Source organism: Papaver somniferum, chromosome 11 (assembly GCF_003573695.1).
Source record: "Papaver somniferum cultivar HN1 chromosome 11, ASM357369v1, whole genome shotgun sequence".
NCBI classification, from domain to species: Eukaryota; Viridiplantae; Streptophyta; class Magnoliopsida; order Ranunculales; family Papaveraceae; genus Papaver; species Papaver somniferum.
This window is the reverse complement of record NC_039368.1, coordinates 22,013,642-22,038,399: the sequence shown is the minus strand read 5'-3', so window position 1 is coordinate 22,038,399 and position 24,758 is coordinate 22,013,642. Positions and strand designations below refer to the sequence as shown.

The 24,758-nt window shown below is 36.3% G+C and overlaps 1 protein-coding gene across 1 annotated transcript; it reads left to right on the top strand.

Moving 5' to 3' along the window:
- The first annotated feature begins 21,933 nt into the window (after nucleotides 1–21,933).
- Nucleotides 21,934–22,716, top strand: LOC113324217. Its single transcript, XM_026572538.1, has one exon. It carries the CDS (start codon nucleotides 21,934–21,936, stop codon nucleotides 22,714–22,716), a length of 783 nt encoding a protein of 260 aa, XP_026428323.1.
- Nucleotides 22,717–24,758: the final 2,042 nt, after the last annotated feature.

The following is a 24,758-nucleotide window of genomic DNA, read 5'->3' as shown; positions in this document are numbered from 1 at the left end:
AGCACAATACAAGTTACCCACTCTTAAACTCAGCAACGGGGATGGAAGTAAAACGCCGCACGAAAATAAAAGCAAGAAGATGAAGAAAAGTAGACCTAGAAATGGTCGCTGCTTGTGTGTTTTGAAAAGAGATTTTCGAGTTGTATTTATAGGAAAATTAACTTGCAAATCAAGTTAGGTTTAGGTTTTTTCTAATAAAACGAGTTTTGTTTCTTGTAAAACAATTAAACACAAAAAAGGAATTTTTCCATAAATAAAACTCTTAAATAAATTATTTATCAAGTTAAAAACTTGCAAAAAATAATTTCAAGTAGACACGGACTTGGTGCTTGGTACACGCGCATGGGCATGGGCCGAAACATGTATTTTTCGCCCCACCCGCTCCACCCACATTGTTTTACAACATATCCATGAGAACATGGTAATATAGTGGAACACCTCTTTAGTTTTCCACAACGTGGGACTAAAGGTTCCATTTCATTCACTCAAAAATGAGTGAGTATCCTTAGACCCTTAGGTCATGAGATCAAACCACACGAGGACCAAAAAATCATTTATTAAATAACTCATTTTCTCCAACAATCCCCCACATGAATGAAATCTCGGTAAAAAACGAAAAATCAGAGTACGGAAAATACCATTTAGGCAAAGGTGTCAATGAGGTCTTGAACCTTGCTTAGAGAGAAGTTACCGGAACTACTAGCTAGACAGTGAACTATGTCTTGAACTGCTAGCATTTGGTGTAATTCTATTAACATCCATGCATGATATCTTCCAAGTGTTGCTAAGTTTGTGCCGTTTTGTCCATTTTGGCCCTGGACATATCCTGTTTCTCAAAATGCTTTTGAGAATCGGCTCCATTCTCATTGGAAGCGACACACTTCCTCATTCAGATAGGTGAGTTCCATCAAGAGTGTTTACTGCTACACCCCACTTCAATCTTAAATTGAAACTATAGAACTCATTAAGACTTAATTAAAAGTCCTCCTCCACATGCAGTCACACTATCACATCAACACCATAGGCAAGGGACATAGAATGAAATTCTCTGATAGTGTTTACCTTTACCCACCATAAATTAGTTGTCTCATTCAAAACCTTGTTATTGGAATCTCCAGTCAGCAAGGTTGAGTATCCTTCATGGCAAGTTTAATTATTTGAGCCTAAGCCCCATCCCCTTCGATGCTTTACTAACTATCTCCTTGGGCAAACCTTTCGTCAAAGGGTCCGCTATATTCTCCTTGGACCTTGTCCAATCTATGGAAATAACGTCTGTGGAGATTAGTAATTTCAAAGAATCATGTCCTCTACGCATATGTATAGACTTTTTTCATTGTAGAAGATATTCTTAGCTCTACCTATTGCATATTTGTTGTCACAATGTATAGATATAGCTGGCACAGGCCTATGCCAGAGAGGAATATCTTCTAAAAAGTTTCTTAGTCATTCGGCCTCCTCTCCTTCTTTATATAACGCAATAAACTCCGACTCCATAGTTGAGCGAGCTATACATGTCTGTTTGGAACTCTTCCAAGATACAGACGCACATGCTAGAGTGAATACATATCCACTCGTAGACTTAGACTCCTCTGAGTCTGTTTTCCAGTTCGCATCGCAAAATCCCTCAAGGACGGCCGGATACCCTTCGTAATTCAAACAAAAGGTCATTGTGTACTTCAAGTACTTTAGCACTCTATTAAGTGCATCCCAATGTTTCTGCCCTGGATTACAAGTATACCTGCTTAACCTACTCACATCATAAGCAATGTATGGTCTCGTACAATTCATCAAATACATCAGACTTCCTATGACTCTCGAGTATTCAAGTTGGTTAACACCTACACCCTTATTCTTCATGAGTTTGCAAGAAGAATCGTATGGAGTGCAAACAGGTTTACAGTCAAACTGATTATATTTCTTAAGTATGGATTCAACATAATGAGACTGAGTCAAACTATAGCCATTAGAAGTTTTTCTAATCTTCATCCCTAATATGACATCAGCGGGGCCTAAGTCTTTCATGTCAAAGTTCTCATTCAACATTTTCTTAGTGGTATTAATAACATCCATGTTTGTACCTAGTATAAGCATATCATCAACATACAAGCATACAACCACACAGGCATCCTTGACAAGTTTAGTATAAATACACTTATCAGATTCATTAATTCTAAAACCACTAGAAATCATCACATGATCAAACTTCTCATGCCACTGTTTAGGTGCTTGTTTCAATCCATACAAAGATTTCTTCAGTTTACAAACCTTCTTCTCACAACCTTTAACTACAAAGCCTTCGGGTTATTCCATATAAATTTCTTCATCTAACTCACCATTCAAAAACGTTGTCTTTACATCCATTTGATGTATCTATAGGTTATGGACAGAAGCTATAGCAATTAACATCCTAATTGAGCTAATTCTACGTCTCATCAATGACCATACTTTCAACAAGAATCTCATTAATAATCTGTTGAAATTCGAGGAATTGATCAACAACAGGCTTATCATTCGTCATCTTGAAGTCCATAAATTTCGCCACCAGAAATTTCTTGCTCCGTGCAGTCTCCGCTTGATACTTTTCTTCTAACGCAGTCCACAAATCATAAGCACTGAAATTTTCTTTAGCATTGTAAAAATCTACATCGTATCTTCCAAACCATTCATGATATGATTTTTCGCCAGAAAATTACACCGCTTGTTATACTCGATCACCTCCTCAGTTAAAGCTTCAGCATTCATCAATTCATCATGTGGAACAAGTACATAATCCAGTTCATGATGGCTTAGATAAAACAACATCCTGGATTGCCATCTCTTGAAATCCTTTCCATTAAACTTCTGTGGTCTTTCAACGTCGTTCTTTCCCATTGTTACAAGGAATAATATGTGTTAAGATTGTTGGTGTCTTGCAACAATAGAAGAAACGTCAGATGTATCAAACAATAAATCCGAAGAACCGTATCAAACAACTCTACCACAAACAAATTGATGAGGGCAGAATCACAGGTTCAACAAGCTGTCCAGGATAAGACTGCCCGATATAACTTGTATTAGCACAATACAAGTTACCCACTCTTAAACTCAGCAAAGGGGATGGAAGTAAAACGCCGCACGAAAATAAAAGCAAGAAGATGAAGAAAAGTAGACCTAGAGATGGTCGCTGCTTGTGTGTTTTGAAAAGAGATTTTCGAGTTGTATTTATAGGAAAATTAACTTGCAAATCAAGTTAGGTTTAGGTTTTTTCTTATAAAACGAGTTTTCTTTCTTGTAAAACAATTAAACACAAAAAAGGAATTTTTCCATAAATAAAACTCTTAAATAAATTATTTATCAAGTTAAAAACTTGCAAAAAATAATTTCAAGTAGACACGGACTTGGTGCTTGGTACACGCGCATGGGCATGGGCCGAAACATGTATTTTTCGCCCCACCCGCTCCACCCACATTGTTTTACAACATATCCATGAGAACATGGTAATATAGTGGAACACCTCTTTAGTTTTCCACAATGTGGGACTAAAGGTTCCATGTCATTCACTCAAAAATGAGTGAGTATCCTTAGACCCTTAGGTCATGAGATCAAACCACACGAGGACCAAAAAATCATTTATTAAATAACTCATTTTCTCCAACAGTCCCCCACATGAATGAAATCTCGGTAAAAAACGAAAAATCAGAGTACGGAAAATACCATTTAGGCAAAGGTGGCAATGAGGTCTTGAACCTTGCTTAGAGAGAAGTTACCGGAACTACTAGCTAGACAGTGAACTATGTCTTGAACTGCTAGCATTTGGTGTTATTCTATTACATCCATGCATGATATCTTCTAAGTGTTGCTAAGTTTGTGCCATTTTGTCCATTTTGGCCCTGGACATATCCTGTTTCTCAAAATGCTTTTGAGAATCGGCTTCATTCTCATTGGAAGCGACCCACTTCCTCATTCAGATAGGTGAGTTCCATCAAGAGTGTTTACTGCTACACCCCACTTCAATCTTAAATTGAAACTATAGAACTCATTAAGACTTAATTAAAAGTCATCCTCCACATGCAGTCACACTATCACATCAACACCATAGGGAAGGGACAGAGAATGAAATTCTCTGATAGTGTTTACCGTTACCCACCATAAATTAGTTATCTCATTCGAAACCTTGTTATTGGAATCTCCAGTCAGCAAGGTTGAGTATCCTTCATGGAAAGTTTAATTATTTGAGCCTAAGCCCCATCCCCTTCGACGTTTTACTAACTATCTCCTTGGGCAAACCTTTCGTCAAAGGGTCCGCTATATTCTCTTTGGACCTTGTCCAATCTATGGAAACAACGCCTGTGGAGATTAGTAATTTCAAAGAATCATGTCTTCTACGCATATGTATAGACTTTCTATTGTATAAGCTATTCTTAGCTCTACCTATTGCAGATTTGTTGTCACAATGTATAGATATAACTGGCACAAGCCTATGCCAGAGAGGAATATCTTCTAAAAAGTTTCTTAGTCATTCGGCCTCCTCTCCTGCTTTATCTAACGCAATAAACTACGACTCCATAGTTGAGCGAGCTATACATGTCTGTTTGGAACTCTTCCAAGATACAGACGCACCTGCTAGAGTGAATACATATCCACTCGTAGACTTAGACTCCTCGGAGTCTGTTTTCCAGTTCGCATCGCAAAATCCCTCAAGGACGGCCGGATACCCTTCGTAATTCAAACAAAAGGTCATTGTTTACTTCAAGTACTTTAGCACTCTATTAAGTGCATCCCAATGTTTCTGCCCTAGATTACAAGTATACCTGCTTAACCTACTTACAACATAAGCAATGTCTGGTCTCGTACAATTCATCAAATACATCATACTTCCTATGACTCTCGAGTATTCAAGTTGGTTAACACCTACACCCTTATTCTTCATGAGTTTGCAAGAAGAATCGTATGGAGTGCAAACAGGTTTACAGTCAAACTGATTATATTTCTTAAGTATGGATTCAACATAATGAGACTGACTCAGACTATAGCCATTAGAAGTTTTTCTAATCTTCATCCCTAATATGACATCAGCGGGGCCTAAGTCTTTCATGTCAAAGTTCTCATTCAATATTTTCTTAGTGGTATTAATAACATCCATGTTTGTACCTAGTATAAGCATATCATCAACATACAAGCATACAACCACACATGCATCCTTGACAAGTTTAGTATAAATACACTTATCAGATTCATTAATTCTAAAACCACTAGAAACCATCACATGATCAAACTTCTCATGCCACTGTTTAGGTGCTTGTTTCAATCCATACAAAGATTTCTTCAGTTTACAAACCTTCTTCTCACAACCTTTAACTACAAAACCTTCGGGTTGTTCCATATAAATTTCTTCATGTAATTCACCATTCAAAAACGTTGTCTTTACATCCATTTGATGTATCTGTAGGTTATGGACAGAAGCTATAGCAATTAACATCCTAATTGAGCTAATTCTACGTCTCATCAATGACCATACCTTCAACAAGAATCTCATTAATAATCTGTTGAAATTCGAGGAATTGATCAACAACAGGCTTATCATTCGTCATCTTGAAGTCCATAAACTTCGACACCAGAAATTTCTTTCTCCCTGCAGTCTCCGCTTGATACTTTTCTTCTAACGCAGTCCACAAATCATAAGCACTGAAATTTTCTTTAGCATTGTAAAAATCTACATCGTATCTTCCAAACCATTCATGATATGATTTTTCGCCAGAAAATTACACCGCTTGTTATACTCGATCACCTCCTCAGTTAAAGCTTCAGCACATCAATTCGTCATGTGGAACAAGTACATAATCCAGTTCATGATGGCTTAGATAAAATAACATCCTGGATTGCCATCTCTTGAAATCCTTTCCATTAAACTTCTGTGGTCTTTCCCATTATTACAAGGAATAATAATGTGTTAAGATTGTTGGTGTCTTGCAACAATAGAAGAAACGTCAGATGTATCAAACAATAAATACGAAGAACCGTATCAAACAACTCTACCACGAACAAATTGATGAGGGCAGAATCACGGGTTCAACAAGCTGTCCTTAACACATTAGTTCGCGGGTATACTCTAAAGTAATGCTAAACCCCAACGTGCGAAGATGTGTCCAGGATAAGACTGCCCGATATAACTTGTATTAGCACAATACAAGTTACCCACTCTTAAACTCAGCAACGGGGATGGAAGTAAAACGCTGCACGAAAATAAAAGCAAGTAGATGAAGAAAAGTAGACCTAGAGATGGTCGCTTCTTGTGTGTTTTGAAAAGAGATTTTCGAGTTGTATTTATAGGAAAATTAACTTGCAAATCAAGTTAGGTTTAGGTTTTTTCTAATAAAACGAGTTTTGTTTCTTGTAAAACAATTAAACACAAAAAAGGAATTTTTCCATAAATAAAACTCTTAAATAAATTATTTATCAAGTTAAAAACTTGCGAAAAATAATTTCAAGTAGACACGGACTTGGTGCTTGGTACACGCGCATGGGCATGGGCGGAAACATGTATTTTTCGCCCCACCCGCTCCACCCACATTGTTTTACAACATATCCATGAGAACATGGTAATATAGTGGAACACCTCTTTAGTTTTCCACAATGTGGGACTAAAGGTTCCATTTCATTCACTCAAAAATGAGTGAGTATCCTTAGACCCTTAGGTCATGAGATCAAACCACACGAGGACCAAAAAATCATTTATTAAATAACTCATTTTCTTCAACAATCCCCCACATGAATGAAATCTCGGTAAAAAACGAAAAATCAGAGTACGGAAAATACCATTTAGGCAAAGGTGTCAATGAGGTCTTGAACCTTGCTTAGAGAGAAGTTACCGGAACTACTAGCTAGACAGTGAACTATGTCTTGAACTGCTAGCATTTGGTGTAATTCTATTAACATCCATGCATGATATCTTCCAAGTGTTGCTAAGTTTGTGCCGTTTTGTCCATTTTGGCCCTGGACATATCCTGTTTCTCAAAATGCTTTTGAGAATCGGCTCCATTCTCATTGGAAGCGACCCACTTCCTCATTAAGATAGGTGAGTTCCATCAAGAGTGTTTACTGCTACACCCCACTTCAATCTTAAATTGAAACTATAGAACTCATTAAGACTTAATTAAAAGTCATCCTCCACATGCAGTCACACTATCACATCAACACCATAGGGAAGGGACAGAGAATGAAATTCCCTGATAGTGTTTACCTTTACCCACCATAAATTAGTTGTCTCATTCGAAACCTTGTTATTGGAATCTCCAGTCAGCAAGGTTGAGTATCCTTCATGGAAAGTTTAATTATTTGAGCCTAAGCCCCATCCCCTTCGATGCTTTACTAACTATCTCCTTGGGCAAACCTTTCGTCAAAGGGTCCGCTATATTCTATTTGGACCTTGTCCAATCTATGGAAACAACGCCTGTGGAGATTAGTAATTTCAAAGAATCATGTCTTCTACGCATATGTATAGACTTTCCATTGTAGAAGCTATTCTTAGCTCTACCTATTGCAGATTTGTCCACATCTCGCATCAAACTCCCCTCACTTTTGGTGAGGCTCCACGTCTCTTTGTTGTACCATTTTAACTTCTGGTCCATGAAAGTTTCCAGTGAATCAAGTAGCAGCCAAATAAGACCATTCTCATTTTGATCTCGTGAGCTACTCTAGTGATTTTTGACGCAAACTCTATTATTCTTCCAAGTTAATCATTTTAACTTTGCTTGTACTTTATATAAAAGCACTAAAATAGTGTTATTAGTCAAAATATTGAGTCCTAGATAATATAAATGTGGGTATAAAATGTAGCACCTAGGTGCTGATCAACACCCCCACACTTACGTTTTCTAGTCGTAGAGCAAAACAGAAAATTGACCCGCTCCACAACTGATCATGTACAAGACTAGACTCGCTCAACATCCGGTCATCATAATTTTTTTTTATTTTTTAGTCCCGCTCCACAACAGGTCATAACATGCACGAAAAAAAAGACCCGCTACACAGCTGGTCATAACTGTTAGAGCATAGCTCGGTTGAACCCACCAAGCGTTGGTATGTCAAGTTTGGTTGTCATATTTTAGTGAACCAAAACTCATTTAAAGAGTCGCTTGATTATATGCTAGATTCAACTTCGTATAGGTTAGTTTGAAAATATTAGGATATGAGACATTACAAGTACTACGTGAAGACTTGAAGAAGCGAAGAAGTAAGGAGCTACAACGACGACATCATCCTTCCTATTGAGGTTCGTAATATTTGACTTGAACTGTTTCATTCCCTAACGTATCTTTCAAGTCGTGCATATTGAAAACATAACTGCGAAGATGTGAATGATTATACTCTAGTTAGACGTAGTATTAAGGAATACAATACAAAGGATAACGCTTATCTTTTGAACTTTGTATATAAGACATCGACATAATCGTATGAATGCTATTGTGATTATGTGTGTGGGTATGGTAAAGATTTCGTCCTAGGAAACAATGTTTTACATTCGTTTAAAGGAAGTAAATTCATAAACTTGTTTTGTGAATCGAAAGGGAAATCGCTAGGCTTATTGGTATTGTTATTCATTGCAAATATTTGGATTACCAATATGTGTGTTTAGTATAAGCGCTCATGACTTGCTTATATTCTTGGTAAAACTATTCACAAGGCCTGTCTTTTGTATTGGTATGACCTTTATTAGTGAAACCGATCTTAAGTAATCACCTGAGATGGTATGATCAATTTGTTGTAATTGGTATGACTAACTCTAGACATTGGGGAACCGATCCTAGTAAGAAGTGCAACCGATCTCAAGCTAGGGGAATCGATCTTTGTAAGAGGTACAACAAGTCTTAGATATTGGTAGCCGATCATATGACTTGTGCAACCGAATACAAGTTAGATACCATAAATATGTGGTAGCCGATCCTAGTACCTAGTCAACCAAATTTTTGAAAGCTAGTGTGACTGATCCTAGTACCCACATGGAGGTAGAACCGAAACTTGTTTTGGTAGAACCGTAAAACCCATGATTAGTGATTGAGTGTTTTTGATCAATCACATAATTCTTGGAAGTCAGATGAACCAATTATAAACTTGTTTGGAAGTGTGGCAAATCGGTTCCAAGACTGAAAATATGAAAAAGGATTTACAAAGTAAAGATGTCGACATACTTTGAACATGTGCAGTAACTCTTATCTTTTATTGTTCAAAGATATTCCTTAATAGTTAAAGGAGAATCCCGGAACGAAATAAATTGAGAATCTTTTAATTAAGGTTTTTAGTTTTATATGCTTTTAATTTCCAGCAATTAAATGCATATCTTTAGAAAGTTAAAATTGGTAATGTGCATTTACTAATTGAAGATTTCCTACTGAGATTTCGGTCATTAATTGGACAAAGCATTTCCAGGAAATTATGGAAACCGAATTTGGAAATATATTACATATCTTGAGAATATTTTCGGTTTTGGAAATTCCTTGGTGTCCAAACTTCCTTGGTCTATAAATATTGAAGTTTGTATTTCAAGAAAACTAATCCTCATAGCCAGCAAAACTACCTTGTTGTGTTGTTACTGGTGGATCCGTCTATTCGGAGAGGAAAGTAACATAATTAGGAGAAATCTCTTACGACTGCTCGTTTTAAAGACTTCTTTAGGATTGGGAAGCTCTACGAGTACCTTTGGTGGGAAACTAGATAATTGCAGTTTATTATTAGTTTTCGATTGATTTGATTGACTAACAGTTGTTGAACTTTGATTGCACCTAGTTTGTTTATGCTTGAGAAACTTCTCTTCTGATATAAGATTCACTCAAATTAGATCGAAGTTTCGACGGGGATCTTTAGGCTGTTTGTAGTTCTAAACACGTCTTATGATAGTCTAACGTTAACAAACTCCGTTCTGTGTGTGATCGACCACAAAAGATTCAAGTTGATGGTGTGCAGGTGTTTATTGAAGATCTAAGAAGATTTGAAGACAAAGAATACGTTGAAGATATCTTATTTTGGTTCATAATCTTTGGTGTGCGCAAAACTTGATCGGCTGGGGATCCAACTATAATCGGTTTATCATTTGATAGATTTGATTGATTAGTTGAGTAGATCGGCATCAATACGTTTCTTTGTGATTCGAAGCATTGATTTCATAGTCTTAACAAATATTTGTTGAAAAGATAGATTTTTAAACCCGACAAAGGAGTTTATTGGGATAAACGGAAGAGCCTTTTGTCAAATTCATATCACGTTGATTGAAAAGAGTTGTTACCAAACAGATTTGTTAGTCCTTTACTGTTTGGAATACGAACCAAAGGAATTGTTCCAAGTGCGTGACTTATTGCCAGTTAGAGGCGCAGGGATACAGACGGAACTAGGTGAACTATAGGTTTAGTTGCTTAGTCTCAACTATACGAAGTTGGTTTAGATTTTGTATAGCAGATTAATCCTGAGAGTATTCAATTATGGACAAGGTCCCGAGTTTTTCTGCATTTGCGGTTTCCTCGTTAACAAAATCTTGTAGTGCCATTTACTTTATATTTTCGCATTATAATTTTTTTAGTATAATTAAAATAAATTGCACTTTGTACGTTAACAGGGCACTTGATATCAATCCTATTGGTTTCGGTTATTTCCGTACCTTTATCAAATGAACACTTTGTTGTTGTATTGTCTCGATTCACATCCATAGACGATCACACAAAGTGTATTGGATTTCTCCACTTGTCTGATATAATTATTCACGTGTTAGGCCAGTCCGGACTAACCCTATTTCAAGTGGACACTGAGTTGAAATATTCCTGGAGTGATTGTTTCTCCAAGACGTTTATACAGAATGGGTCTTGTATAGGTTGTGATCAAAAGTTTAAGATTGAGGTATATTTGGGTACCCTCGTCTTTTCAATAACCTTAACAATCATTTTTTTAGACCCGCTAAATAGTTGATCATTTTTTTTAAACCCGCTCAACAGCTGGTCATAACATTTTTTTAAAATCATAATTCCTAAAAAAAACGCCACTACCCCACACTTAAACCTTACATTAGTCTCAATGTAATTGAGTCATCCAACTTAGAAATTAAGGTGGGAATTCTAAAATACGATATGCAAAAACTAAACAAATAAAAATAAAAGATACAATGAAGGGAAAAAATCTGATGGGTTGACTCCTATGAAGCGAAATGCATTTGTTTCCCTGCTTTCCAGTAGCACGTTCTCAAAAAAATTGAAGTTGGTACTCCAAAGTAAACTATTAATCATATATATAGAGTCTGAAAAGTTGGGGATCAACCCAACTAATCCGGTCGGATGAAAATATGCACCTGCAAACACTATAATCATCTAAAAATACATGTGAATCCATTCCCCTTATAAAATAATCTTTATTAATCAAGCCATGCATTGTCGGGATATGTAAATCATTCACACAAAGAGGTATAAACTGTTCAATAGCTTCTTGTTGAGGTGTATTCCCTAAATCAGGCACTAAATCAGCGGAGATAACTTCTACGGATATTGGTTCAAATTCAACAAAATGAAACACACGAACAGATGTTGGCTCAAATTCATCCGCAGAACAAGGGCTCAATGGAGCAATAACATCATGACTAATATACCCATTCTCATCTACAACAGTTTCATTATTAATATCACCAAGATGAAAGCAATCATTACTTGATAGCTTAAGGGTCAAAGTAGGAACTTTCTCGGCTGATGTAACTAGTCGAAGTTCAGGCAAAACTAGAGGTTCTAGTTTGGGCTTCCATTTATTAGTGTCTAGCAGTGGTGTGGAGTCTAATAAGGCATTGACTTCAAAAATAACACTATCATTAAAATCATACTCAAAATGAGCTAAGAAAACCTCTAGTGGATCTTCCAAGTGGCTCTTGCAAAAGCTTTGTGAGTGCATCTTTTCTCCTGTAGCACTTCGGACAAAGGTACCTGGAAAATATTCAAACAAACTGCGTAAAAAGAACTAAAAGAAATCTAAAAGAAAAATAAAAATTTATGTACATGAAAAAAAAAGTACAAGATACCAATCAGAGAGTATTATGCAACCACTCCCCGGCAGCGGCGCCGAAAATTGATAGGATTCTGGGAATACCTATTTATAATAACCGCAATCGCCATCACTTCCACTGCTGCAGGGAGCGCCATCACTTCCAGTGCTGCGACAATGAATACTTTGTCCATTCGACTATTCGAGCACCAACTGTTCATAGTACAAACCAGCCATCACAACTCATCTTAATCAGCTCACACAAACCCCTTGCAACGATTGTAAACCTAACTTTCAGATGACAGTAAACCCCCAAAACAAACCCATTTATTTGATTCCTTCATCACCTGTGTCTCTCCATCTTCTTCCACTGGTTGTACCAGCTCCGGCAAATCCCAATCCATTTACTGAATCCATAGCACAGCTCGATATCCATTGTAGCCGATTAAAATGAACCCATTAATTGATGGGGTTTTATATTATACCGCAAGTGCACGGCTATCGATTGGATAGTATACAGATCCAAGATGCGGGTTCGTTCCACATGGACTAAAACTGTTACTTTCAATTTCTAACTAAATAAAATGATAAGCAGAATAATAAAAGATAATAAAAGTAGAAAATAATAAAAGAAAAACCTAGCTAGGATTCCAACATTCCACCACTATTATGCGTAAATCATTCAAAATTTCTCTATAATACTTTTCTCATTAGCACAAGACGATTTAGGACACGGGTACGTCTCGGATGATAAAACTTTATAATCAATAAAATTCTCAAAATACTAATAATTTTACCCATTTAGGTGCTGGTCTCTAATTAGAAAAAGTTTACAAAGAAAGCAAGCACAAGGACATATGAATAAAACTATTATCGTTAACGCTCGAGAATATAGGACCAAGAAGAAGTATTATTAAAAACGAGTTGAAATCTCTAATACATAATATGGCTTCATTAGTAACCCTAGTGGAGAGATTACTCCATTACAAAAGAAAATAATAAGAAAAGAAAAATGAAAACTCAATTATTTTTGCTCTGGACTACGGACTTCGGACCTCCCTATTCCATCTGCTTCAACCAGTATTTATAGTTTTCAAAGGAAACCACTTTCCTTTATCATATCCACTACCACATCATCATCCAATAAAAGTATGCCAGGTGTCAAATAATATAAAAATCCTCCAATCAGAATGCGCCATGTGTCAAATACTGCAATCAATATCTTAATTATTATTTTCAACCATAAAGAATAATATTCTTTCCCAAATCTTCAAATATTCCAGTACTCCATATCATAAGGAAATATTTTCTTCATTAAACAAAATATCTTCAGATATCCTTTATCATAATTAATATTTTTCACATGGTTTCCACACTTCTACACACTCAGTGGAATTCTTACCACATTCCCATATCCACATAATTGGACTTAATAAAATGATTCTCCATGTAATTCCTTTCGGGTTTAGCCCATTTAATCATAAATCACTTCATTCCCTCCAATTTTCCCGCAGATTTCCGTATTTTAGTCCATCAAGCTTTATTTCCTTCAAAATACTTAAAACAAGTTTATTAGCGATAAAATGAGTCATAGCTAATGTAATTAGGGGTGAAAAAGCGTCGCACTTACGTGCTTTTCATTAATCAATTCAAGTAATCTTCATCTCACTCCAGAAATCCATCATTGCTGCTGTAAAGAACTCGAGAATCACCCATTCGGTTCTCGGCATCAAGACCATTAACGACAATTTCAGCAGCATCAATTATCCCAAGACAAATACGATTCCAAATCACCGCCAACCCCCACACATACAAAACCCCCATTTCAGAAAATTGTAGTTCAAATCCTTTAGATATTCAGATCTTCATTTTGTTATAAAGAACAACTGAAGTTGTTTTGATGAGGCTCCCATTGAACATGCCACAAGCAAGCCAGAGAGTTGTCCACGTCTCGCATCAAACTCCCTTGAATTTTGGTGAGGCTCCACGTCTCTTTGTTATACCATTTTAACTTTTGGTCCATGAAAGGTTCCAGTGAATCAAGTAGCAGCCAAATAAGACCATTCTCATTTTGATCTCGTAAGCTATTCTGGTGATTTTTACCGCAAACTCCATTATTCTTCCAAGTTAATCATTTATTTTTCGGGTGATTGAATTCGCTTGTACTTTATATAAAAGCACTAAAATAGTGTTATTAGTCAAAATATTGAGTCCTACCTAATATAAATATGGGTGTAAAATGTATCACCTAGGTGCTGATCAACACCCCCACACTTATGTTTTTCTAGTCCTAGAGCAAGACAGAAAATTGACCCGCTCCACAGCTGATCATGTACAAGACTAGACCCGCTCAACAGCTGGTCATCATAATTTTTTTTATTTTTTAGACCCGCTCCACAGTTTGTAATAACATGCACGAAAAAAAGAAGAAGACACGTTACACAGCTGGTCATAACTGTTAGAGCATAGCTCGGTTGAACCCACCAAGCGTTGGTATGTCAAGTTTGGTTGTCATATTTTAGTGAACCAAAACTCATTTAAAGAGTCGCTTGATTATATGCTAGAGTTAACTTCGTATAGGTTAGTTTGAAAGTATTAAGATATGAGACATTACAAGTACTACGTAAAGACTTGAAGAAGCGAAGAAGTAAGGAGCTACAACAACGACATCATCCTTCCTCTTGATGTTAGTAATATTAGACTTGAACTGTTTCATTCCCTAACGTATCTTTCAAGTCGTGCATATTGAAAACATAAATGCGAAGATGTGAATGATTATACTCTAGTTAGACGTAGTATTAAGGAATACAATACAAAGTATAACGCTTATCTTTTGAACTTTGTATATAAGACATCGACATAGTCATATGAATGCTATTGTGGTTATGTGTATGGGTATGGGTGAAGATTTCGTCCTAGGAAACAATGTTTTACATTCGTTTAAAGGAAGTAAATTCATAAACTTGGTTTGTGAATAAAAAGGGAAATCGCTAGGCTTATTGGTATTGTTATTCATTGCAAATATTTGGATTACCAATATGTGTGTTTAGTATAACCGCTCATGACTTGCTTATATTCTTGGTAAAACTATTCACAAGGCATGTCTTTTGTATTGATATGACTTTTATTAATTAAACCGATCTTAAGTAATCACCTGAGATGGTATGATCAACCTTGTTGTGTTGTTACTGGTGGAGCCGTCTATTCGGAGAGGAAAGTAACTTAATTAGGCGAAATCTCTTACGACCGCTCGTTTTAAAGACTTCTTTAGGATTGGGAAGCTCTACGAGTACCTTTGGTGGGAAACTAGATAATTGCAGTTTATTATTATTTTTGATTGATTTGATTAACTAACGGTTGTTGAACTTTAATTGCACCTAGTTTGTTTATGCTTGGGAATCTTCTCTTCTGATATAAGATTCACTCAAATTAGTTCGAAGTTTCGACAGGGATCTTTACACTGTTTGTAGTTCTAAACACGTCTTGTGATAATCCAACGTTAATAGACTCCGTTCTGTGTGTGATTGACCACAAAAGATTCATGTTGATTGTGTGCAGGTGTTTATTGAATATCTAAGAAGATTTGAAGACAAAGAAGATGTTGAAGATATTTTATTTTGGTTCATAATTTTTGGTGTGCACAAAACTTGATCGGCTGGGGATCCAACTATAATCGGTTTATCATTTGATAGATTTGATTGATTAGTTTAGTAGATCGGCGTCAATACCTTTCTTTGTGATTCGAAGTATTGATTGCATAGTCTTAACAATTACTTTGGTAGTTGTTGAAAAGATAGATTTTTAAACCCGACGAAGGAGTTTATTGAGATAAACGGAAGAGCCTTTTGTCAAATTCATATCACGTTGATTGAAAAGATTTGTTACCGAACAGATTTGTTGTTCCTTTACTGTTTGGAATACGAACGAAAGGAATTGTTCTAAGTGCGTGACTTATTGCCAGTTGGAGGTACATGGATACATACGGAACTAGGTGAACTATAGGTTTAGTTGCTTGGTCCCAACTATACAAAGTTGGTTTAGATTTTGTATTGCGGATTAATCATGAGAGTACTCAATTCTGGACAAGGTCCCTGGTTTTTCTGCATTTGCGGTTTCCTCGTTAACAAAATCTTGTTGGGCCATTTACTTTATATTTCCGCGTTATAATTGTTTTATTATAATTAAAGTAAATTACACTTTGTACGTTAACAGGGCACTTGATACCCGTCCTATTGGTTTCGGTTATTACCGTACCTTTATCAAGTGAACACTTTGTTGTTGTATTGTCTTGATTCACATCCATAGATGATCACACAAAGTGAAATGGATATCTCCACTTGTATGATATAATCATTCACGTGTTAGGCCAGTCCGGACTAACCTATTTCAAGTGGATACTGTGTTGAAATATTCCTTGAGTGATTTTTGCTCCAAGACGTTTATACACAGTGGGTCTTGTATAGGTTGTGATCAAAAGTTTAAGATTGAGGTATATTTGGGTGCCCTCGTCTTTTCAATAACCCTAACAATCATTTTTCTTAGACCCGCTAAACAGTTGATCATGTTTTTTAAACCCGCTCAACAGCTGGTCAAACCTTTTTTTTAAATCATAAATCCTAACGAAAACGCCACTCCCCCACACTTAAACCTTACATTGTACTCAATGTAATTGAGTCATCCAACGTAGAATTAAAGTGGGAATTCAAAAATACGATATGCAAAAACTAAACAAATAAAAATAAAAGATAGAGTGAAGGGAAAAAATCTGATGGGTTGAATCCCATGAAGTAAAAGGTATTTTTTTCCCTGCTTGCCGGTAGCATGTTCTCAAAAAAATTGAGGTTGGTACTCCAAAGTAAACTGTCAATCATATATATAGAGTTTGAAAAGTTGGTGATCAACCCAATAATCCGGTCGGCTGAAAATATGCACCTGCAAACACTATAATCATCTAAAAATATATGTGAATCCATTTCCCTTATAAAATAATCTTTATTAATCAAGCCATGCATTGTCTGGATATGTAAATCATTCACACGAAGAGGTATAAACTGTTCAATAGCTTCTTGTTGAGGTGTGTGCCCTAAATCAACCTCTAAATCAGCGGAAATAACTTCCACGGATATTGGTTCAAATTCAACAAAATGAGACACACGAACAGATGTTGCTCAAATTCATCTGTGGAACAAGAGCTCAATGTAGCAATAACATCATGACTAATAGACCCATTCTCATCCACAACGGTTTCATTATTAATATCACCAAGATGAAAGAAATCGTTACTTGATATCTTAAGGGTCAAAGTCGGAGCTTTCTCGGCTGATGGAACTAGTTGAAGTTCAGGCAAAACTAGAGGTTCTAATTTAGGCTTCCATTTATGAGCGTATAAAATCACAGCTGTCAGACATTTCAGCAAGAGTTGCAGCAAGACCTTTGTTCCATGTGTATTTTCTACGATTTGGGAACTCGTTTGAAAAATGGCCATATCCCTTACACTTAAAGCACTGAGGCATATCCTCGTCATCAGTTTCATATGTGTCCCTGTTTTAGGAGGAATACGATTATGAGGTTTGACTGATGCTTTAGACTTATCTCTGGAAAACCGTTTGCTTCTCTTCATCAGAAGATCCTTAAACTGTCTTGTGATCATCGAGACCGATTTGTCAAGATCTTCATCAGATGAATAAGTCTCAGAGTGATCGTCTTCAGAGATATACATTTTTTTTTTATCAATTTGTGTCCTTTAGTGCTTTGAATGCAACATCCTTAGATTTGGATGAATGCTCGTGATCAAAGATCTTAAGCTTCCCAACCAGCGTATTTATGGAGAGATTATAAAGGTTATTTCCCTCAACGATGGCATGCTTCTTAGAGTCGTATCTAGATGGCAGCGATCTGAGAATTTTCATCACAATGTCCTTTTCATGAATAGTCTTACCCAATGCAAAAGATGCATTAACAATTTCAGACACTTTGTGATTAAACTCATCATATGTATCTTCATCTGCCATACGAAAGTTTTCCCAATCGAAATTAAGGTTTTAAATTCTAGCTTCCTTTTCACCGGAGTTACCTTCGAATACGGTTTCTAAGATATATCACGCATCTTTAGACCTAGTGCAATTTGACACATGGTGCTGAAGATTTGGGGTAATGGCATGTATGATAACATTCAAACTGTCGGAATTTTTCTTTGCAGTAAGTATCTCGGCAGGACTATATTCACCAATGTTCTTGGGAACGTTTACATCTCCAACTGCCACAACGGGAGCATCATATCCATTAACTACATATACCCATGATTGAAAATCACGTGCTTGAAGAAAAGCTCGCATATCAATTTTCCACCATAAGTAATTAGAGCAATCGAAGACTGGTGGTACGTTAATAGAGATAGCACCTCTGTCCATAGAGTCAAATCGCTACAAACACAGACTTGTAAGGTCTTTAAACGTGTTTTCCTGCTCTGATACCAATTGAAAAAGCGGGGGTACAACAACCACACCCAATATTTCGCTTAGCAATTTGTATGGACAAACTCTAATATAAATTTAAGAGAATCAATAAGACTCAATCTTAAAAACGTACATCAAAGATTTAATATCTCAATCTCTCGATTGGACCTATACTCAAGAAAATAGAAATATGTGAGTTTTTATCAAATACTAGAGAGATAACTTGGATGGTACCAAAGACCAATATCCAAGTGTCAATCAATGTAAATCAACAACCAGAGGTCGGATATTCTAATTGATTGAACTAACGCACAACCTGTGATATTTCAATTATATAACAAAATATAATGCGGAATATAAATAACACAGACACCAGAATTTTGTTAAAGAGGAAATCGCAAATGCAAAAAACCCCGGGACCTAGTCCAGATTGAACACACACTGTATTAAGCCGCTACAGACACTAGCCTACTACAAACTAACTTCGGTCTGGACTGTATTTGAACCCCAATCAATCTCACACTGATCCAAGGTACAGTTGCGCTCCTTACGTCTCTGATCTTAGCAGGATACTACGCATTTTATTCCCTTAGCTGATCTCACCCACAACTAAGAGTTGCTACGACCCAAAGTCGAAGACTTAAAATAAACAAATCTGTATCACACAGAAAAGTCTGTGGTAATAGATAAATCCTTCTCCGATAGAAATACCTACAAGTTTTGTTCCGTCTTTTGATAAATCAAGGTGAACAGGAGCCAATTGATAATCCGGACTTATATTCCCGAAGAACAGCCTAGTATTATCAATCACCTCATAATAATCTTAATCGACGCGGAGAAAGAAGATATTTTGGAATCACAAACGATGAGACGAAGATATTTGTGAATAATTTTATATCTTGCCTATCGGAGATATCAATCTCAATCCAATCTTTGTGATTGTACTCGTACGATAGAATCAGCAAGATCAGATCACACAACTACGAGAAAGTAGTATCGGTCTGGCTTCACAATCCCAATGAAGTCTTTAAGTCGTTAACCTGTTTTTTAAGAAGAAACCAAAGGTTAAAGGAGAATCAACTCTAGCTTACACAACTAGTATTACACGGAAGGTGTGGGGATTAGGTTTCCCAGTTGCTAGAGTTCTCCCTTATATATAGTTTTTCAAATCAGGGTTTGCAATCAATGTTAGCTTAGTAACAAAGCATTCAATATTCACCGTTAGATGAAAACTTGATTAGATTCAAGCTAATATCTTTCAACCGTTAGATGAAAAACCTAGCTTGTTACAGACAAATGAAATGCACGTTTCTAGGTTTGTGTAACCGTACCCAAACATGTACATTGGTTGGTTCAACAATAATTAACCAAATGGTTAGCCAAATGAGCACTTTCATATTAACCATATTCTTCTTCACCATAACTAGTTCAAATGACTCAAATGAACTAGTTAGAGAGTTGTTCAATTACAAGGAAATCTTATGTAACTACACAAGACACAATCGAAGCAAAAACGATTTGATTCACTCGAATCGGTTCATGAACTTTATAGCCACGGTTTGGAATTTGCATTCCTTAGTTTATATAAATATAAGTTCACAAACAATCGTCCTTAGATATAACCAACTCAAGTTAGCGGACTGGGTTCGCGGACTTAAATTCCCGGAAGGAGTTCTCAAACTCCAGCAGATATTCTCGGGTCAAGAAATTCCGCCAGTTCGCGGATTGAGTTCACCGCTCTTGTTCCGGTTCTCTTGATCAACAAAGTTCGAAAACTTCGGTTCAAGGAATAAGGACTTATACATATATGTGTTACCACACAATGCTTATATCCAACAATAGTTATATAATCTAAACTCTCATTTCAATCATTGAAACATTCTTAGAGGATGTTATATAGTCGTTATTCACAAACCATTTTTCGTCAAAGCAATTTTCAAAGTGATTGAAACATAACATGACTTCCGTCACTAGGTAAAGATGAACTTGTCCAAAGCGAAAAGCTTACCAACACATATTTCGAGCAATAGATAGGCGAGATAAACTCGGCTCAAAATACCAAATGTGTATAATCAAAGTCTATATAGAAAAATGACTTTTGTCTCAAGATAAAAGATAGAGTAAATAGACTTTTGAGTGATAGATAAGTTCAAGTCTCCACATACCTTTTTGTCGATGAAGTTCCACCAGTTCCTTGAGTAGTTCTTCGTCTTGTATGATGATTTACATGGAGTTCTTGAGATCAACTATACTTTCTATCATAGTCCGAGACTTAGCTATAGTAGACTAGAAATCAAGACTTATTGTTTTGATCACTAACATTGACAAACATGCTTGAGATAGCAACGCATGCGAGTTTGACCGAGCAATGCTCTAACAATATGCACCTAGCCTTTCCCTTTCACATTTTATCCATTTTATTTGATTATTATATCGGAGTTGCATATGTATACGCTAGACATGCAACCATATGAATTAATAAGTTAGTTAAAGTCAATTTCCATTTCTGGAATTGAAGCTAAACAATGGTAGGTTCTGTAGATTTTTCTCAAGAAGTCAAGAGTCTGCAACATATCCGTTTCATTTTGATTTGTGGTCCTGGATATCGTACTTCTAGTCATTGGTTATCTTTTGGAAGTATTTTGGCATTCAGCTTTGGTTCAAGTTTAGGCTCGCAAAGCTTAAATTGAATGTTTCTGGTATAATGCTGCATATATGTGCCTTTTTTTTATCGATAAAGTCTATATGGTATTTGACGGAAGTCTTCCTAGCTGATATTGTGTCACTGTTGTTATCATAATTACATTTTTCTTTCTGAAACCTGTAATCGGAACTTTATGCACATACATTTTGATTATGTTTTTCTTTCTGAAACTTGTAATGGGAACTTTATGCATATACATTTTGCAACGCTTAATACTGCATTCCCAATTTCTTGATGTTTATCAGTATTTCTTCCCTGCTAATATTTTTCTGTTATGTCAGGGTTTTGATACGCGATTAGTTGATATGAACCGAACATGTAAAGTAACTAAGGCATGAAAGCTATATTTTGTAAAATTACTCGCGTTCTGTATTTGCGATAATTGTTCCGTCGTCCTCCATGTTCTAGGATGGACAAATTTTCAAGTACACAGCTATGTTAGTTTGTGGGAACTACAATGGAGTCATTGGTTTTGCAAAGGGAAAAGGTCCAGTGATTCCCATTGCACTTCAAAAGGTATTAAGTTCTCCAGTCTAGTAATACAACTGATTTATATTCGTTTCCGTACCTCAAGTAGGGTTGATACCATTTCAGATAGGGTTAGACATTTTCATGGCACAAGTACTGCCCTATTACTCTTTCTGCTTAACTTCTAACACAGAGACCTGTCACATTATCAGAACACTACTCTCGAACTGCAGTTAAAAATAGTTGTCTAAAGTTCATGTACTTTTATGAGTTTATAAGGTTATTCACATGAGCAGAACACTAAATAATTACTTCTTAGCCATGAAAATTCCAATTCACTTGTGGAATGCAAAGGGAATAAGTATGATTGCAAGTGTTCTAGGTATACCTTTGTTAATAGACAAGCATACATTATCTAGGACTCGTATGAGCTTTGCTAGGGTTTGCATAGAGATTGAGGCAGATTTCAGCTATCATGCTACTATCCCTATGTCTTTTGGTGGCAAGGAATTTGAAGTGCAAGTGGAATACTCATGGAAACCTCCTAGATATCTGGCTTATGCTTCTTTTGGTCACTCAAGCGGAAAATGCAGTAAGGACTCTACACACAAAGTTGTGAAGAAGAAATGGGTCCCTAAAAAGGCTAACGAAGACAAAGAAAAGGAGAAATCTTTGAATCTGGGCAAAGGGGATTCGAACAATGGTGAAGCGGCAGAAGATGTGATTGTAGCTCAAGAATCTACTCCAAAGATAACTTTAGAGGTAGTTGTTATCTCAAATGAACAAAATGTCATAGTGCAGATTATGAATGAGACTGGATCCGGAAATGAAAGGGTGCTGGAAATGGTATCCTCGCCATCATCAAAGTGGTATACCAAAAGGTCGAAGTCTACTGGTAAGAAAGGAGAAGTGCCTGCGAAAACTACAATAGGTTACATGAATCCTTTTAGTATTTTAGATTCTGAACATGAAAGTGAAAATGAAATGGAGGGAGTAGACAATCTAGAGGTAGCGGTGAATGCTCAAGTTCATGTCTCTATTGAAGAGAAAAATCTCTCCAATTTCAATGAGTGTGATGATTCAGAGTACGAAACTAAATTATGAAGAGATGGATATGGAAAAACTAGGGACATATTATGAGGGTGTAGTCAAAGGAAAGTTAAAGCTTATTAAGGATATTCCTCCTAATAGTCCCTTGAGTAAGGATAATCATATGGATAGACTACTGCGAATGTCTGCTGCGTTAGGTGCATCGGAGGGAGGTAATCCTATAGAGACTAAAAAACTTTTGAATGGCATTGTTAAAGACTACAACAGTATAAGTGTCTGTAAAGCCGAAAAAGAACAAGCAAAAATATTCTGGCCTGGGGTTTCTTGCAACGAAAAGCTAGGAAGAGGGAAAAGAATCCCTGCCAAAAAATCTAAATAGAGAACTCTCCACTTTGAATTGATGTTAGCTTTCTTGGTTTTCAACCAAGATTGCATGTTTCTTCACTTTGTTTATGGGTTTTTCATACCCATTTGTATGCACCTGGGCGCCTTCTCTTCTTGTAATTCTGTTTTCCTATTTTAATATATTTTAACCTTTTACTTCAAAAAAAAAACTTCTTAGCCCACTAGGAAAAGAAATAACTGATAAAAGATCCCTATATTTCTTAATGGCTCGATTTATCTTTAGGAGTTGTTTTTCTCCTTGATATTGTTGTATGAATTTTTATAACAGGAGTTGTTTTTCTTCTTAATATTGTTGTATGCATTTTTTAACTCTTTTTATATCTCCTGGTCATCTCATTTTGTCAGTTGCTAACTGCTTTTGTGATTCTCAGGCATATAAGAGATGCTTCCGGAATCTTCATTATGTAGAGCGACACGAGGAGCACACGATTACACATGTAGTGCAAACCGGGTATAAGAAAACAAAGGTTCGCTTACAGGCGTATTTCTCCCCTCTCCCTCTCCTCGCATTCCTAACTTAGAAATAACTTGTTTATTCTCCCCTGATTTCCTAAAATGCTGGACTGGGACTTGTTTCTTTTCCTAGATATATCTATGGCCCGCCCCTACCACAACAGGGATTAAAGCTGGCAAAACTGTTGAACTCGTCCTAAATCTAGCCGGTTTCAAAAATGTCAAGTCAAAGGTAAATAACCATCAAATAGATGAACTTGTGCGACTCTTAACGCATCTTTTTTCACAATTTGGTGTTCATTCCTGATGTTCGATGTTTCGTGTAGGTTGTGGGATCAAGGAACCCCCATAACACAGTTAAAGCACTTTTTAAATCTCTAAATGCGGTAAGTGGTAGACTATAAGACAAGTTGCATCAAACGAGTTAAATTACTGACAATGCTTTAACAAATTTATTTGCAATATGTACTATGGAATATGATTTTTCTGTTAAACTTTCTTTGTTCAGATTGAAACTCCCAAAGATGTTCAAGAAAAGTTTGGGCGGGATGTTGTTGAGTCACATCTGCTATAAGAAGAGGTATTTTTACCATTTTCTTCTTTACTTCCTCAGTGAACTGGAAGAGATAACTGTGTCGAAATTAGGAACTAGGTACAAGAAAGTTATTGAGTTACATAAAGAATTTACACATTATTTTTGTTGGTCATTGTTTCTCGTTATGTTTTCTGTTGGCATGATGCATACCGTAATAAAGATATGCTTAATAAGTGAACTGGTTGCCAGATATCTTTTGTCGGCAATGAATGAGAAAATATACGTACATTGATGAGAAAGTGAAAAGAAGTGCCGGGGATTGTTGAAGTTTTCATTACTGTAATGATTTTTATTTCTTCTTGGTGAAATACTCTTTGCTGTTAGAGCTTTTATCATTTGGGTCCCAATGTTGTGTAGGTTTGGTTTTGGGGTTTCATATTACAAATCGAGTACTGTCTCTCACCTTCAACTTTAAGGGTTTATATTGTTTTGTTCTTTTAAAATACTTGAATTTGTTTGGAGATAAAGCTTCACATGGTGATGCAGAGCTTGTATTATTTTACTGTCTTACTTCAAAGAAACCCATTACATGGTGTTTGTTGTTGATGAAAGGTGTTTGGTAGTATGCTGTCCTTATTTATGTGGAACTGAGCTCCACAAATCAGGGTTAAGCAGAGGGTAAGAAATAAGTTTGATAATCTAT

What these genes read in the sequence shown, in the direction of transcription:
- LOC113324217 (XM_026572538.1), top strand. Translation starts at nt 21,934, where the DNA reads ATGAAAATTCCAATTCACTTGTGGAATGCAAAGGGAATAAGTATGATT.